General features: G+C 48.3%; 1 protein-coding gene across 1 annotated transcript in view; it reads left to right on the top strand.

Annotated features, from left to right (window-relative positions):
• CCDC138 (coiled-coil domain containing 138) overlaps positions 1-18,905 on the top strand; it is a 125,522-nt gene that overhangs the window by 42,814 nt on the left and 63,803 nt on the right. The window contains exons 4-6 of the mRNA XM_069757556.1: positions 6,957-7,039; positions 7,126-7,313; positions 7,395-7,553. Of these exons, the coding sequence (XP_069613657.1) occupies positions 6,957-7,039; positions 7,126-7,313; positions 7,395-7,553 (430 nt within the window). The remainder of the gene's footprint in view (positions 1-6,956; positions 7,040-7,125; positions 7,314-7,394; positions 7,554-18,905) is intronic.

Below are 18,905 nucleotides of genomic sequence, written 5' to 3'. Positions count from 1 at the left end.
GGCGGCTGCCGCGCCTGTCAGTCGGGCGGCGCCCGCACTGTTTTTTTGCGCCGCACCGCCGACTATCCACCTTTCTGCGGTCACCGGCTTCTAATTTAGGCCCCGGCTTTCCCCGGGGCCTACTTCCGGTGACGCGCTCCGCCCACTTCCTGTATCATCGGGCGGGCTTTCTCCCGCCCGACAAACTCTGCCCTGCATTCCCCACCCACCGGCGCATCTCGGCTGGCTCCGCCCCTTCCTCCACGCCGCTTCTGGAAGCTCAGGGCACGAGTTTTCTCCATCGTGCCACGCACCTGCGCTGGGTAACTTCGCAGAACGCTCCTTCTGGGGACACAGCACTCCATCTGCGCCGGGGATACACAGCATCTTTCTCCAGGCCTGCAGCTCCTGGTATCCGGTTTTTTCGTCTGCCGTGAGTAGCTCTGCACTGCAGACTGACACCCCCCTCTGCCCCACTGTCCCCTAACCTGCTGGCATTTTCTTCAGGGACCTCTTCAAAATGTCTAACTCTAAAGGGGGCCGCTCTCGCCCCCCTACTTCTTCATCTTCTGCCTTAGTCACCTACTTTGCATGTGCGTCCTGTAACAGCAAGCTTCCCTCAGGTCAGTCCTCCCCGCTGTGTCAGTCCTGCAGCAACCCGATTGTTCCCACCGCCCAGGATCCCCCGGCTGTTCCGCCCGAGAGTGATCCCCCCATCCCAGGCTGGGCCGCCTCTCTGTCACAATCGGTGGCCGATTTAACGCGGGTGTCTCAAACCCTGGTGTCAGCACTGGATCGGTTACCCCTGCAGACCCCTGCCGTGGCCAGCGGGTCGCAGGAACCGCCGCCCGAGCCCTCCTTGATAAGCCACAAAAGGTCCAGACAGGAACGTCGGTCTGAGTCCTCTTCGCGCTCCATCTCGCCACTCGGCCCTCCCCTGCGGTCGGCGTCCCCTGAGTCAGGCGAGGCACTCTCTGATGCGCCCTCGGAGGATATTTCGGAGCTGGATTCTAACCAAATCGCCACCATGAGGGAGATGGTCCAGAATCTCATTGTGGCAGTAAACCAATCTTGTGGCATCAAGGATCCCTCTACGAAACCCGCAGATCAGGCGGTTTCGTTTAGACGGGCCAAACCACCTTCCAAGTTTTTTGCTCCTCATCCTGAATTCGAGGAAATCATGTCCAGAGAGAGAGAGAACCCCACTAGGCGTTTTCAGAGGGGAAAACGCCTGGGTGTGTTATATCCCTTTTCTCCAGAACTTACCGCCAATTGGACGGTCTTTCCCTCGGTGGATCCACCTGTGTCCAGGCTGTCCACCAACACGGTGCTTCCTCTGTCCGGCGGAGCATCTCTGAAGGACTCTAATGATAGAGCTATAGAATCCTTTGCGAATTCAGCTTTTGAAGCGGCTGCAGCGGCTATTTGCCCAGCCTTTGCTTCCACTTGGGTTTCTAAATCCATCTCCAAATGGGCCAGAGAGCTCCGTCGAGGTACCCTGGACGGGGTGCCCCCCGTGCAACTAGCGGAGCTTGCCAACCAGATTTCCCACGCCGGTGAATACCTGGTCTCTGCCTCCCTGGATGTCGCGTCTTGTGCGGCTCAGGCCTCCAGCAATGCCGTTGCCATCCGCCGCACCGTTTGGCTCAAGGCTTGGCTGGCGGACTTATCTTCTAAAAAGTCCCTCACCGGTCTGCCCTTCCAGGGCTCTCGTCTCTTTGGTTCCCTGCTGGATCAAATTATTAAGGACGCCACCGGGGGTACAAGTTCTCTTCTCCCCCAGGCTAAGCTCCGTCGCCCTCCTCCCAGACGGCAGTTTCGCCCTTTTCGGCCTTTTCGTCGCTTCACTGCGTCGAACTCCTTTTCCCAGCAGCAACAGAGGCCACGGGCACGTCAAGAGAAGAAGGCGGTGTCCTTTAGGCCCACTCCGTCCTGGCGTCCTCGCTATTCCCAGGGTAGCGCCTCCAGGCCCAGGACTGGAAGATCCACCTCCGCATGACTCTTGGCAAGACTCCAGCCCAACTCCCAGGTTGGGCAGCCGTCTTCTCCGTTTCAGGGACGTCTGGATTTCCGCAGTAGAGGATGCATGGGTCAGGGAAGTTGTATCCTCGGGATACAAGATAGAGTTCGCCTCCCGACCCAGGGATCGTTTCTTCCAATCCCGTCCTCCAAGAGATCCCGCTCTGGTTCCGGGCTTCTTCGCAGCCATCGCTTCTCTGCTCAAATCCGGGGTAATCGTTCCCGTCCCAGAAAAGGAATGGTACACGGGTTTCTACTCGAACCTTTTTGTGGTACCGAAAAAAGACGGCAAGGTTCGTCCCATTCTGGACCTCAAATTGCTGAACAGGAGGGTTCGCCTGAGACACTTCAGGATGGAATCCCTTCGTTCAGTAATTGCTTCCATGGAGGCTCAGGAATTTCTATGCTCTATAGATATCCAGGACGCCTACCTACATGTTCCGATATTTTCCGGACATCACCGTTTCCTGCGCTTCGCAGTGCAACAAGATCATTTTCAGTTTGTCGCCCTGCCGTTCGGTCTCGCAACCGCGCCAAGGGTGTTCACGAAGATCATGGCGCTGATGGCCATCTTGAGTCAGAGGCTTGGTCCTGTTTCCATACCTCGACGACATCCTCATCAAGGCTCCGTCCTTTGCTCAGGCCCACGAAAGCCTGTCCATTGTTCTCGACACCTTAGCCCGTTTCGGGTGGCTGGTCAACCGGAAGAAGTCCTGCCTTATTCCTTCTCAGCGCATCATCTTTCTGGGCATGCTTTTCGACACTCGTCAGACCAGAGTCTTCCTTCCCAAGGACAAGAGATCCACTCTTTGTCGGGACATACGCTTGCTCCAGGGTCCTCGGCCTCCCTCCCTCCAATCGGCCATGAAGGTCCTGGGGAGGATGGTAGCTACCTTGGAAGCGATTCCATTCACGACCCCTTCAGCAAGCCATTCTGTCTCAGTGGGACAGGTCTGTCTTCTCCCTGGATCGGCCGGTCAGACTCTCTTTTCGGGTCAAGCGGTCTCTCAACTGGTGGCTGACGTCACCTCTCATCTCCCAGGGCAGGTCCTTCCTTCCGGTTCACTGGCAGGTGGTGACAACGGACGCCAGCCTAATCGGCTGGGGTGCGGTTTTTCACCACCTGACGGTTCAGGGCCGTTGGTCGCCGCAGGAGTCATCTCTGCCAATCAACGTCCTCGAAATTCGGGCCATCTTTCTGTCCCTCCGCCACTGGGAAAGGATCCTCAGGGGCCTTCCAGTCCGGATCCAGACGGACAACGCCACGGCTGTGGCATATGTCAACCATCAGGGGGGGACCCGGAGCTCCTTAGCTCTTGCCGAGGTATCCAAGATCCTCCTTTGGGCAGAGGCAACGGTTCCGGTGATATCCGCGGTGCATATCCCCGGCGTGGACAACTGGGCCGCCGACTTCCTCAGCCGCGAGGGCCTCGCGGCAGGGGAATGGTCCTTGCATCCGGAGGTCTTCCATCAGATTGTTCTTCGATGGGGGACTCCGGATGTGGATCTCACGGCGTCTCGAATCAACAGGAAGGTTCCGCAGTTCGTCTCCAGGTCCCGCGATCCCCTCGCAGTGGGTGTCGATGCTCTGGCCATTCCTTGGTCACAGTTCAGGCTGCCCTACCTGTTCCCACCCCTTCCATTACTTCCCAAACTGTTGAAGAAGATCAAAGCGGAAGGGGTGCCGGTCATCCTGATCGCCCCGGATTGGCCCAGGAGAGCTTGGTTCGCGGAGCTCGTCAACCTTCTCGCGGACGCTCCTTGGCGCCTTCCAGACCAGCCCGATCTGCTGTCCCAGGGTCCGATCTGCCACCCGAATTCTCGGTCGCTCAGTTTAACGGCGTGGCTGTTGAGACCGCGGTTCTAAGAGCGTCCGGTCTTTCGGACCGGGTGATTCACACCATGATTCAAGCTCGGAAGCCTTCATCTTCCAGGATCTACTACCGCACCTGGAAGGCTTACTTCCATTGGTGCGAGTCCAACCGCTTTCCGCCTATGGTTTTTTCCCTGCCTTCTCTTTTGGCCTTTCTTCAGGCAGGACTGGATTCGGGCCTGGCTCTTGGCTCCCTGAAGGGTCAGGTTTCTGCGCTTTCCATCCTCTTTCAGAAGACCTTGGCCTCTCGGCCACAGGTTAAGACTTTCTTTCAAGGAGTAGCCCACGCTGTCCCGCCGTACAGGGCCCCTGTGGAGGCATGGGACTTAAACCTGGTACTGGACGTTCTAAGGGTTTCTCCCTTTGAGCCTCTTAAGGAGATTCCTCTATCAGTTTTATCTTGGAAGGTGGCCTTTCTTGTGGCCATCACGTCCATTCGCCGCTATTCCGAGCTGGCGGCACTGTCTTGCCGCCCTCCGTTTTTGGTCATTCACCAGGACAAGGTGGTCTTCCGGCCCCCACCTTCTTTTCTTCCTAAGGTGGTTTCCACCTTCCACCTCAACGAGGACATCGTTCTACCTTCCTTTTGTCCAGCTCATCCTCTGGAGCGATCGATGAACAAGCTAGACCTCGTCAGGGCAGTGAGGATTTATCTGGATAGAACATCCTCTTTCCGGAAGACGGATTCTTTTTTCGTCATTCCTGATGGCACGCGCAGAGGCCAGCCGGCTTCCAAAGCGACTATTGCTCGATGGATCAGAATGGCAATTTTGGAGGCTTACCGGGTCAAGAACAGAGTGCCCCCTCCTGGGATTAAGGCTCACTCTACCCGGGCAGTCGGCGCCTCCTGGGCGGTGCACCACAGGGCTTCCGCCCTACAGCTTTGCAAAGTGGCAACTTGGTCTTCCATCCACACGTTCGCCAAATTTTACAAGGTCTATACCTACGCATCGGCGGACGCCAGCCTAGGCAGAAGGATCCTGCAGGCGGCAGTGGTGAGTCCTCTGACCTGATGGAAGTCGGTTTTTCCCGCCCGTGGGACTGCTTTGGGACGTCCCATGGTTCCTGTGTCCCCCAATGAGAGGCGATAAAGAAAACTGGATTTTTGGTTGCTTACCGTAAAATCTGTTTCTTGAAGCCTCCATTGGGGGACACAGCTCCCTCCCAATGTTTCTGTTATCTGTTTTATGACTGTTCTTACGTTTACAGTTCTCAAGTTTGTGGTTATGGTTATTCAACCTTGTTCTTTTCTCCTACTGCTTTTTCACTAACTGAAGAGTATAATGCCAGTCGGTGGGGTGTACACTGCAGAGGAGGAGCTAATTTTTTTATTTGCATAGTGTCACCCTCCTAGTGGCAGCAGCATACACCCATGGTTCCTGTGTCCCCCAATGGAGGCTTCAAGAAACAGATTTTACGGTAAGCAACCAAAAATCCTGTTTTTAAATCCGCAGCAATTCCGCACTGAATTTTCCGCACCATGTGCACAGCTTTTTTTTTTTTTTTTTTTTACATTGTACTGTAAATCACATTGCGGATCTGCAGCGTTTCTGCGCGGAAAAATCCGCTGCGGATCCGCAGCAAATCCGCATTTTGTGCACACAGCCTTATCCTATAGTGGTATGGTAAATCAAGTCACAGCCAGAATGAAGTCCTTTATTTGAAATAAAACAAAACACACTTTTACTTTTTTATTTTAAAATAACAAACACAGTTATACTCGCCTAACGCCTAATTCCCCCGAAGCCCTCGTTCTTCTGTAATAAAACTAAAATAAAAAACAACAATATACCATACCTGTCTGTCGTTCTGTCCCACACCGTAATCCATGTCTGGGGAATAAACATTTTCAACCTGGATGGTGCCAAGATGCGACCGTCCAGGCTGAGATCCACTGTTGACTGAACTGCTGCGAGCGCAGCTTCAGTGACCAGTTGTGATGTCATCAAGGTTACTCCGGTCACTGAGGATGCGTTCCCTGCCAGGCTGAATTGCGGTGACCTCTGCGAGATCCCCACTAGCACCGCGAGGAAAACCTGAACTGCAGCTCCCTGACCGGCGGGAATGATTTCACCGCCGATCAGAAGCGGTGTTTGCAGCGCTGTCATGCACATGATGGCGTGACAAACACCCGGTGTTCGGACAGCCGACCCTGAACAGTAACACAAACTTCCTGGTGAAGTCCATGTTCAGTGTCCATGCCCGAACAATAGGTGTTCGGTACAGACGCCGAACTTTACTGTTTGGGTTCACCCATCTCTAATCTTAACAGTTTATTTGCATATTAAAAACATGTGGATTAGTCTGGAATGAAAAATCGCATCGCAGATATCAAGGTATGATTTTATTCAGCTTTGTATGACCTGCATTCCATGCAAGCAGCTTAGGAGGGTTGATCCTACTTAAAAGTGTCCATATCCTTTAAATGGTAAATACCTGGCAGCCTGTAGCCACCGCTAGGTTACTGCATCTGATTATAGTGAGCTCAATAGTAAAACAATATGTAGTAAGCACTTTGTGTTGTGGGTATGGTCACTCACTAAAGGTACCGTCACACTGAACGATATCGTTAACGATATCGTTGCTTTTTGTGACGTAGCAACGATATCGTTAACGAAATCGTTGTGACAGCGACCAACGATCAGGCCCCTGCTGGGAGATCGTTGGTCGCTGGGGAAAGTCCAGCACTTTATTTTGTCACTGGATCTCCCGCTGACATCGCTGAATCGGCGTGTGTGACGCCGATCCAGCGATGTCTTCACTGGTAACCAGGGTAAATATCGGGTTAAAAAGCGCAGGGCCGCCCTTAGTAACCCGATGTTTACCCTGGTTACCGTTGTAAATGTAAAAAAAACAAACAGTACATACTTACATTCCCGGTGTCTGTCCCCCGCCGTCAGCTTCCCGCACTGACTGGTGAGCTGGTTGTATTATCTCAGCCTTGTATCGTTAACTGAAATACTAAAAGTTCATATTATTCTAGAGAAATAGTGGAAAGCACATAAGAGTATGCTGTGTATATAGCATTAAGACTATGCAGTATGTATCTTTCCGTTCTGATATCTGATAATTTGTATGATTTTAGCCAACTAGAGGTCACAGATGAACACATAGATGATGACGTGCGCCCAGTTCCTGATTTCAGTACCCACTTGTATACAGAAACAGGTAATCAGGACTAGCAATGCACATTGGACATCAATAACTTTGATTTATTGTGCCCCTTACTGAGGCTTTGATCTATTTTCTTCCAGATGTTACTTTGCCGTCTCACTTGATGGCCAACACGTGTACTGAACCATCCTTTCTAATGAGCGGGCATGCTGGCACTAAGCAGAATACAAGGAAGCCACAAAACACTTTATTAAAGAGCCCAAATGTTTTGCCTTCTGAGATCCATGATATATATGAAGAGCTATCAGAAATCTATCATAAACTACAGGTAGGAGGTAAAAGTAGAATAACTAGGATAATACTAAACACCCTAGAGCCACAGACTAACATCCATGTGTGCTTTGTATAGCAAGAGAGAACTTCACAGCAAGAATATTCCCTTCATTTGAAAAGAAGAGAGCAGAGCTTATTAGAAAAGGAGGAGATGCTTCTCAAACACCAGGCCACGCTGAGCAAGATAAAGGATGTGGAAGAGATCGTGCACCAAAAATTCCAAATAATGAAAGAGGTAATTTACTGTTCTAACTTTGGTTTTGGGATCCCACGTTCCTATTATACTTGGTTTTCCAATGTCAGTCCACTCTGTTAGGCTAGGTTCCCATTGCGTTAATGGGACCGCGCTAACGGACAGCGTTGGGGACGCGCATCACTATCGCGTGCCATTTTCAGCACGCGCTAACGATGTGCCGGTGTTTTGTGGCGCGCCGCGGACGCTGCTTGCATCTCCGAGAGCGGGGACGTTTAACGCGACCCCTTTTAAAACATTGCGTTAGCGCAATCCGCTAGCGCTAGGCGCTAAACGGATTGCTCTAACGCAATCTGAACCTAGCCTTACAAATAAAAGGTGATGTATAGCTGGATACCTACCTACGCAGCGCTGATGTCTTGTGCCAATTAAAGAGCTAGGTGCCACCGGACAGCTGTAAAATGTGCAGCCACATTGATTGATAATGGCCACAGAGTTTTACAGGTCAGCAACAGATTAACCACTTCCTGACTGCCCTTGCACTTTAAACGTCTATTCTGCAGTGATGTTTTAAAACATTACTGCATAGGAGCACAGACTACACACAGTCATGTGCCTGCGCAAGCACCGATCCAGCAGGCAGAGAAAGCTTTAAGGTACCGTCACACTTTAGCGACGCTGCAGCGATACCGACAACGATCCGGATCGCTGCAGCGTCGCTGTTTGGTCGCTGGAGAGCTGTCATACAGACAGCTCTCCAGCGACCAACGATCAGGGGAAAGACTTCGGCATCGTTGAAACTGTCTTCAACGATGCCGAAGTCCCCGGGTAACCAGGGTAAACATCGGGTTACTAAGCGCAGGGCCGCGCTTAGTAACCCGATGTTTACCCTGGTTACCATCGTTAAAGTAAAAGAAACAAACGCTACATACTTACCTACCGCTGTCTGTCCCCGGCGCTGGGCTTCTCTGCTCTGGCTGTGAGCACAGCGGCCGGAAAGCAGAGCGGTGACGTCACCGCTGTGCTTTCCGGCTGCCCGCCGCTCACAGCCGGAGCAGAGAAGCCCAGTGCCGGGGACAGACAGCGGTAGGTAAGTATGTAGCGTTTGTTTTTTTTACTTTAACGATGGTAACCAGGGTAAACATCGGGTTACTAAGCGCGGCCCTGCGCTTAGTAACCCGATGTTTACCCTGGTTACCAGCGAAGACATCGCTGAATCGGCGTCACACACGCCGATTCAGCGATGTCAGCGGGACCTCAACGATCAAAAAATGGCCCAGGCCATTCCGACACGACCAGCGATCTCACAGCAGGGCCTGATCGCTGCTTCGTGTCACACAGCGAGATCGCTACTGAGATCGCTGTTGCGTCACAAAACTTGTGACTCAGCAGCGATCTCGCTATGTGTGACGGGGCCTTTACTCTCAGTTGAGAAGGCTTAGACGGTTTATTGCCATCTGTGCCTTCTCTATCACTGTATACACAATGCTAAAGAAGTTCTGTGTGCACAGTAATAGGAAGTGCTGATAGCGCTTCCTCTTCCATACACTGCAGTCTTATTATTGCTGTCTATAGGGAGGAAGTAGGTGGTAGGTGACTCAGACAGCTGTGCTATGCAGTCAATAGGTTACATTTCTCCTCCTGTAACTGGGGCAGATACACCCGCCCCAGTTATAAGGGAAATCAAATGAAAATAATATTTTCTCCTTCGCCTCATTGGGGGGACACAGACCGTGGTGTATGCTGCTGCCACTAGGAGGCTGACACTAAGTGATACAAAGAAAGTTTGCTCCTCCTCTGCAGTATACACCCTCTTGCTGGCTCCCAGCTAACCAGTTCTTGCTTAGTGTCTGTAGGAGGCACATGGGTCTTGTTCAGACCCCAACGTTTTTATTTTTTACTTTTCTGTAAATTTTTATTTTTTAATTAACGGAGTGAAGGGGGCGACAGATCCTTTCAAGGTTCCGATCTCCCCCGAATGATCAACAGGCGAGAACGCGGAGAGTTCCTCCCCGTACCCTCTCCTGCGACGCGGGAAGCCATGCCTGAGCTCACTTCAGGGGCGACGGTTCCTTCGAGTCCCGATCTCCCCATATCAGCAGCAGGCGACCACATGGAGTGTCGCCTCCATGTATCCTCTCCTGGAGCCAGGCCTATTGCCGGACAACTGGCCCTGTCCACCCGGGGGCTGAACTCTGTGGATGTACAGAGGCCCTTCTCTATGGCGTCCGAGCAGCCCCCACTGTCCCACCACTGTGAAAGCGGATGGTACAAGAAGGCGGACGGTTCCTCTTCACCTCCCTAACAAAGGGATGGTGGATTGAGGTTTATCCCTGCAACGTCCACACTGCACAGAACCGCACTGAAACCCACATCCGCGGCGGCTCCATGCCAGGACGCGCACCGATGGTGAGTGGATCCATCTTCAGAGGGATATCCACATGCTGACAGGCAGCCTCAGCTACTTCCCTGTGGCCCACCTCCCTGAGGTAACGCTCCGGCCGGCTGTAAAAATTTAGCCCCCGGCTTCAGCCGATGTGTAGGCCGCATCCCGGAAGCCGCACTATGGCGCGCTAAGGCGGCTCCGCCCGCTTTTCTAGCGCTTCTCACCTGGCAACAACGCCCCTCACTTCTACCGCTGGTGACGCCCGCCGGCTGCAGAAATTTAGGCCCTAGCTTGGGCCTATTCAACATTGTGTCTGTGGCTCCGCCCTCGAATTGGCGCATCTCGCTCTCTGCGAGATTTTATCAACTCTGCAACTCCCGGTGGCCATCTTGGTCCACCCAGCCAGCTCACACAGGAGCGACGTTTTTGCATTAAAGGGGCACATCGTCTCTACATCAACCAATCTCGGTACATTGACGAAGACTCTGGTTCTGCTCTAGACTTCGCAGTGTCCCTCATAAGGAGACTAAACTCCCTCGTAGCCATTCAGTCCGGATAAGCGATTCACTGGACAGAAGCCTCTACGTGGGATGCCGTGCCTGGCCTGATTTTTAAGGGCGACGGGTCCGTTAAAGGGCATCGATCTCCCCACACCATCAACAGACGAGCACATGAAATGTCGCCTCCATGTATCCTCTTCTGCATCCAGGCCTAACGGCAGACAAGCTGTCCTGTCCACCCGGAGAACTGAACTCTGTGGATGTACAGAGGCACCCTTTTTGGCGTACGAGCACCCCCCTCTGCATCACCACAATTTAGCGGATGATGCAAGAAGTCGGACAATTCCTCTCCACTTCCCTGTTAAGAGGTTGATGGATCGAGGGTTCCTAATTTTTATCTCTGCACCGTCAAAAGAGAGCGGTGATGGCAAAAGACTATGACCTGCTGGATGCAGCCGCGCATTCTGCCACTGGGCAGATTAACCGGGTAGAATCTCCTGTGGTATACCTACTAGTATCCCTGCCCGATGTATCATCAGTTAAAAATACCACAGACTGTCAGATAGCAAATCTGGTTTGTTCCGTCTTGCGGCTTCTGGTTCAGCGCCCTATCCTCCCCAGCCGCCGCATAGATTGCTAGAGCAATGGTCTCCTGGCTAGAGACCTTAACTACCTTGATTCACACCAGTAACCTTTTCCTGAAGACAGTACAACTGGCCAATCAAATCTTTTGAGCGGGAGACTGACAAAGGATTGTATAAGGGTTGTCCAGGACAGTCTAGATCTAAGGGATCTTGGTTCCAAAAAGGGGAACGAAAAGTAAGACCGATCCTGGACCTCAAACTTCTAACAACCTTTGTCAAGGTCCTCCTTCTTCGGATGGAGTTCCTCCGCTCAGCCATTACTTCAACAGAAAAAGGTGCAGTTTTTGGCATCCATTGACATTCATTTTAGCAAGTCAAACAGACGATAGTCTCTGAGCTCCTTCTTCATCCAGGGCCTTTCTCCCGGTTCAATGGTTATTAGTAACTACCAATGCCAGTCTTCTTCTCCCTATGATTGCTCTGGAGATCCGAACGGTAGTCCTACAGCAGGTCCACTGCCTTCTGGTGAGTCACCCCATCCGAATTCAATTGGATAATGCCACAGTGGTGCCATACGTCAATCATCTAGCAGGTACCCATGGTCTGGCTCCATGACCGAGGTACCTCACATTCTCTGATGGGCCGAGATCTATCATTCAGTGATCTCAGCAGTATATATCCCAGGAGTAGAACTCTGGACGGCAAACAAATTCAGCCGTCAGGGTTCCGCCTCAAGTCAGTGGGAACTGCACCCCTAAGTCTTCCATAAGATCTGCCTTCACTGGAGCTCTCCAGTTGTAGATCAGATGGCGTCCAGACTGAGTGCCAATGTACTTGAGTTTGTGGTTCCAAGAGCCATCGCACTGCATGCTCTGGTTCTTCCGTGGTACCAGTTTCCATAACTCCCTTTCCACTACTTCCGAAAGCCTTTCGGAAGCAGAAAGGACCCTAGTGATCCTCCGAGATCCCCACTGACCACGTCCGTTTTTGTTTGCGGAGCTAGTATCTTTCCGCCTTATTGCAGCAAAACTGCAAGTAGGGACTTTCTCACAGGGAGGTTTCACACGTAGTTCTTCCCTTTTGCATACCGTTAGATCATTGGGACCTTAGTGGTCCTAGGAGTCTTACAGTAGACTCCTTTTCATCCGGGCAGACTTTACTATCAGGGAAGGTCGCCCTTTTTTCTCTGTGATATCCTCGCCCTGACGAGTCTTTGGAACTAGCTGCTCTGCTGTTTCAGACTTTTTTCCCTTATTATCTTGAAGGCAAGGTTGTCCTCAGGCCATCCCCATCCCTTGTTACCAAGGTGGTATTGTATTACCACTGTTATGAGGGCATAGTTCTTCCCTCATCTTTCGGCTCCAGTCCACAAAATGGAATGAGTTCCCCATATTCTTGACAAATTGAGTGCCCTGAGTAGGTACGTATCGAGGACGGCGTCCTTCCGAAGGTTGGACACTTTATTTGGGCTTCCTGACGATAAGAGGAAGACTTCCTGACGGTTACAGGAAGGGTTTAGCCGTTTCATTGGCCATGTTAGCCTGGTGGATTTGTTTCACCATCCAGGAGTCCTTCCGTGCTAGATGTCAGCCTATATCCCTGTCTATCGAGGGTTCTAGGCACCATGGGTCGGCAAGGCACGCCTGCAAGCTTGCGGATTCGTCCAGTCCGCATGCATTCTTAAAGCACTATAATTCCCACACTTCCACAGATGTGAGTCTGGGCAGGTGGACTCTGCAGGCCGCGGTGGCGCACTTGTAAGTAACGGTTACACAGGGCCTGATCTGACGTTGTCCCCACCCAGGGGCTGCTTTGGGACATCCCACGGTCTGTGTCCCCCAATGAGGCGAAGGAGAAATAGGGATTTTTGTGTACCCACCGTAAAATCCTTTTCTCCGAGCCATTAATTGGGGGACACCGCTCCCATGCTGTTATTAGCTTATGCTTGTTTTTATAATTTGACATGCTATACTCTCATATATAATATGACATGCTATACGCTCATATGTTGTTATTGATTTCCTACAGCTTTTGCACCGAACTGTTTAGCTGAGAGCCAGCAGGAGGGAGTATACTGCAGGGGAGGAGTTAACTTTCCTTATATCACTTATTGTCAGCCTCCTATTGGCAGCAGCATACACCCACGGTCTGTGTCCCCCAATGAATGGCTCGGAGAAAAGGATTTTTACGGTGAGTACACAAAAATCCCAATATTTCACTATTAAACCAAGGGTCTTTATGACCTTATGGGATGGGACACAATGTGTAAAATAAATGAAAAACAAATAATAACAGGTAAAAGAAAATATCAATAAAAAAAATAAGCCACTATCGATCCAAATTGCTGTTACTAGGCCTGCCCCCATAATATTTTTTTAATGTATTTTAGTGGTGCTGTGTGGTGATAACAAAAATGGGGAAACACCGACTCGTACTCTCTTAAATTTTCCACCAAGATCACCCAATATCAGCAGAAAAGAGACTGACAGCATCATGAAAAAGACACAAGATGTGCCTGGTCAGGAGTGGGGGGTAAATTGAACAGTCTTGAACTGCATAATAAACTGTGCCCTTTCGCGACAACACTGCATCTCGGCTACAACATGATTAACTTGAGCATGTAAAATGCTATCTATATATCTGTACATTCTTTTTCTTTAAGTGTGTAAATAGCTTTGGGAATGTAGTATGAATTAGTTATTAAAGAAACCTGTAGTATGCATGGCTAGCCACACGTGTACACTTTCAATGTCATCAACACTGTGGTCAATCAAAGCATTTTGTCCTGTGTTATGTAATCTAAACGTTTCTCATGTTTCTAGTTTTGTTTTCATGTGTTCATCGATTTTTATAATCTTCTAATAGATTTCTTTGAACATGACATAGTTTCCGTAGTGTGACTAACAACTTGAGTAACACATCTCATACAGGGCACATCAAACAACATTCTAATACCACATGTCCCAAAATAAAAGGTATGTCATTTTCCAGTTTGAACAGACTGAACCAATTTGGAAACTAAATCAAGCGGTACAGATCTTTAACCAGTTCCACATTGGTCCATTAGGCTTAGGATGTGTGTAGTATTAGCTGATTTTGTGCATTACACAGCATCTTCTGGGCCAACTATGTTCACTTCACTAAAAGAACAAAAAGTTTTATAGTAATGTCTTTAAATCCTTTAAATGCACTGACCTTCAAAAGCGTCAGAATCTCCGTGGTTCTGATTCTTATAGGATCTTACATGGTGAGACGTCCGTTACCCAAAGTGGTCTGTAGTCCAGATATCTCTAGTCCAATAGGCTGTTTCCATTGGACCTTAGAACTGGACTTTAATGGTGCCACCTGGATGGGAAATTGGTCAAAACTATCACAAAAAGTCTCCACTTTACCCTTGGGATAATTTTGACAAATTCTCTCAGGTTCTGGCGGCTATTGCTTAACTTTAACACTATTAAAACTTGCCAGTTAAAATGCTGGATAAATTAAGTCTTTGCTAATGTATATCTAGTCTCAAAGGGATTGCGTACTATACAGTTAGGTCCATATATATTGGGACAGAGACAATATTTTTCTAATTTTGGTTATAGACATTACCACAATGAATTTTAAACAAAACAATTCAGATGCAGTTGAAGTTCCGACTTTCAGCTTTCATTTGAGGGTATGCACATTAAAATTGGATGAAGAGTTTAGGAGTTTCAGCTCCTTAACATGTGCCGCCCTGTTTTTAAAGGGACCAAAAGTAATTGGACAGATTCAATAATTTTAAATAAAATGTTCATTTTTAGTACTTGGTTGAAAACCCTTTGTTGGCAATGACTGCCTGAAGTCTTGAACTCATGGACATCACCACACGCTGTGTTTCCTCCTTTTTGATGCTCTGCCAGGCCTTCACTGTGGTGGTTTTCAGTTGCTGTTTGTTTGTGGGCCTTTCTGTCTGAAGTTTAGTCTTTAACAAGTGAAATGCTGCTCAATTGGGTTGAGATCAGGTGACTGACTTGGCCATTCAAGAATATTCCACTTCTTTGCTTTAATAAACTCCTGGGTTGCTTTGGCTTTATGTTTTGGGTCATTGTCCATCTGTAGTATGAAACGACGACCAATCAGTTTGGCTGCATTTGGCTGGATCTGAGCACACAGTATGGCTCTGAATACCTCAGAATTCATTTGGCTGCTTCTGTCCTGTGTCACATCATCAATAAACACTAGTGACCCAGTGCCACTGGCAGCCATGCATGCCCAAGCCATCACACTGCCTCCACCGTGTTTTACAGATGATGTGGTATGCTTTGGATCATGAGCTGTACCATGCCTTCGCAATACTTTTCTCTTTCCATCATTCTGGTAGAGGTTGATCTTGGTTTCATCTGTCCAAAGAATGTTCTTCTAGAACTGTGCTGGCTTTTTTAGATTTTTTTTTTAGCAAAGTCCAGTCTAGCCTTTTTGTTCTTGATGCTTATGAGTGGCTTGCACCGTGCAGTGAACCCTCTGTATTTACTTTCATGCAGTCTTCTCTTTATGGTAGATTTGGATATTGATACGCCGACCTCCTGGAGAGTGTTGTTCACTTGGTTGGCTGCTGTGAAGGGGTTTCTCTTCACCATGGAGATTATTCTGCGATCATCCACCACTGCTATCTTCCGTGGGCGCCCAGGTCTTTTTGCGTTGATGAGTTCACCAGTACTTTGTTTCTTTCTCAGGATGTACCAAACTGTAGATTTTGCCACTCCTAATATTGTAGCAATTTCTCGGATGGGTTTTTTCTGTTTTCGCAGCTTAAGGATGGCTTGTCTCACCAGCATGGAGAGCTCCTTTGACCGCATGTTTACTTCACAGCAAAACCTTCCAAATGCAAGCACCACACCTCAAATCAACCCCAGGCCTTTTATCTGCTTAATTGAGAATGACACAACGAAGGGATTGCCCAAACCTGTCCATGAAATAGCCTTGGAGTCAATTGTCCAATTACTTTTGGCCCCTTTAAAAACAGGGTGGCACATGTTAAGGAGCTGAAACTCCTAAACCCTTCATCCAATTTTAATGTGGATACCCTCAAATGAAAGCTGAAAGTCTGAACTTCAACTGCATCTGAATTGTTTTGTTTAAAATTCATTGTGGTAATGTCTATAACCAAAATTAGAAAAATGTTGTCTCTGTCCAAAAATATATGAACCTAACTGTATATTTTATCAAATGTGTTGGGAAAACTATTTGGTTTATTGGTTACTTTCAAATATATAAGTATTACAGGTTTTGCTCCTGTACTTGTTAGTCCAGGCTTCTTCACATATGGCAGAGTTCTCAACTTCTCAAAATGATGGAGGAGCATGTGACCAGACCTGCTCGTTGTCCTTCACCAATTGCAAAACGGTTTTCCAGGTGAATTGTTTTTCAGTTTGGAAGTTGCTGAGGGACTTTCCTGCTCACATGCTTCTCCAGTTCTGGTCACATGCATCTCCATCAGCAGCAATTTTGAGGACATGAGAGGCGTGAGTAAGGTTACATTAACTACATGAATAAAGAATGATATCTACACATCCTTCCAGAACAACTACCCCAATTATACAGGAGCAAACTGATGATGAAGAATGCTTTTTTTTCAGCACAGAGGAGCACCATGTCTCAAGGCAATAGTGATAAATAAGTGGCTCAAAGAATAAAACATGCAAAATTTTGGTCCATGGCCAGGAAAATCCCCAGATCTCAATCATTGAGAACCTGTGGGGTCAATCCTCAAAAACGTGGACAAACAAAATCACAGGCATTCTGATAAACTCCAAGCACCAATTAGACAAGAATGGGATGTCATCAGTCAAGATTTGGCGCAGAAGCTGATATTCAGCTTGCCATGTCAAATTGCAGAAGTCTTGGAAAATAAGGGTCAGCATTCTAAGTACAGAGGGGTGCAGAAATAGGTACAGGGTTTAAATAATAGTTAAATTATAATCATGTTATCAATTATGTATAGTTTTCTTCAATATGCTTAATCTTGGATAACTCCCTAGAAGAAATACTCCATCTGGGTAAGGTAAGGTCACTGTTACTGCCATTTAACCAGGCCTTGTGAATCTATTTAATGTATAATAATAAAAAAAAAAATACTAATAGACACTGTAGGGCTACAGATGTAGCCTCTACATTGAGTCTTTGCCTAAGTTTGATATATTTATCAATGAAAGTGTAAAACTTGTTAAATGCTTATAATCATATTTCAGTAATCATAGAAACATCTAACTAAAAGAGCTAAAACCATGAAGCAGAAAACATGGTGAAAATCAAAATTTGTGTCAGGCTAAGTGCACACGTTGCAGAATTGCAGCAGAAATTTTTGTGGCAATTCTGCAACTCCTGCCGCGGGTATATCGCATGCAGAATTGGCATGCATATTCCTGCTAAAAACTAGCGTTTTGCAAGCATAATTAGCTTGCAGAATGCAAGCGTTTTCCAAGCGATCTGTAGCATCGCTTGGAAAACTGATTGACAGGTTGGTCACACTTGTCAAACATAGTGTTTGACAAGTGTGACCAACTTTTTACTATTGATGCTGCCTAAGCAGCATCAATAGTAAAAAGATCTAATGTTAAAAATAATTAAAAATAAAAAAATGGTTATTCTTACCTTCCGAAGGCCCCCGATCCTATAGATGCTTTGTGTGCAGGACCTGCGATGACGTCACGTGACCGCGACATCATCGCAGGTCCTTCACACAAAGCATCCATGGGAACGGAAGCTGCCGCGTGCACCGCTGAGAGGCGGGATGACTCCGGGGGCCAGCAGAAGGTGAGTATATCACTATTTTTTATTTTAATTCTTTTTTTTTTTTAACAATTATATCGTACCCAGTCCGTGGAGGAAAGTCTCCTCTCCTCCACCCTGGGTACCAACCGCACATGATTCGCTTACTTCCGCATGGTGGGCAAATGCAGTATGTGCAAAAAAAATGCGGATTGCATTCTATTAAATAACGCTTAAAAAACGTGACGTGTGCGCACAGCCTCAGTCTCAAAACCTTTGGCCATAACTGTAGATGGATCTATAAAACAGAAGACATCCATTTTACATCAATTGTGCTTTAGTTTTTAACTTCTCAATTGCTAAATGTCAATTAATGAAGAAAAAAAAGCAGAAAGAGATGTTTGCAAATCGCCTAACGTAGTTTCTCAAATTACAATGGGAGTCGCGTGAACAGTTTTGCCGGTCTGCCCAATTCAGTTTCTGAAACACAAGCATCATACAGTAGAGATGCTTGTAAAAGTTTACTATGGTTCGGAAAGTTTAAAAAAAAAAAAGTTTCCCCCTCCCCCCTGAAAAAAAAAATTGTAAGAAGCTGGGCAATCATTGCACATTCATATTCCATAGATGCCATTAGACTTAATATAAGGAGTAAGGGGCCACACAAACGCTATATAGGTGTAAAAATTTTGCTCTGTAAATCATTTTTGCACAGTGTATTATTGTCTTTCTTTAGGCCTAAGGGGGAATGTTTTTCCTTTTGGAGAGTTCCAAGCTGGTGTAAGGAGACTTCTAGGCTATCCAATACTCCGCTGGGAAATTAAATATGCAAATAAAACTCTTTAAAGTACCGTCACACTTTAGCGACGCTGCAGCGATACCGACAACGATCCGGATCGCTGCAGCGTCGCTGTTTGGTCGCTGGAGAGCTGTCACACAGACAGCTCTCTCCAGCGACCATCGATCAGGGGAAAGACTTCGGCATCGTTGAAACTGTCTTCAACGATGCCGAAGTCCCCGGGTAACCAGGGTAAACATCGGGTTACTAAGCGCAGGGCCGCGCTTAGTAACCCGATGTTTACCCTGGTTACCATCGTTAAAGTAAAAAAAACAAACGCTACATACTTACCTACCGCTGTCTGTCCCCGGCGCTGGGCTTCTCTGCTCTGGCTGTGAGCACAGCGGCCGG

The sequence above is a fragment of the Ranitomeya imitator genome, chromosome 3 (genome assembly GCF_032444005.1).
Source record: "Ranitomeya imitator isolate aRanImi1 chromosome 3, aRanImi1.pri, whole genome shotgun sequence".
NCBI lineage: Eukaryota > Metazoa > Chordata > Amphibia > Anura > Dendrobatidae > Ranitomeya > Ranitomeya imitator.
This window is presented reverse-complemented; position numbering and strand designations above follow the sequence as displayed.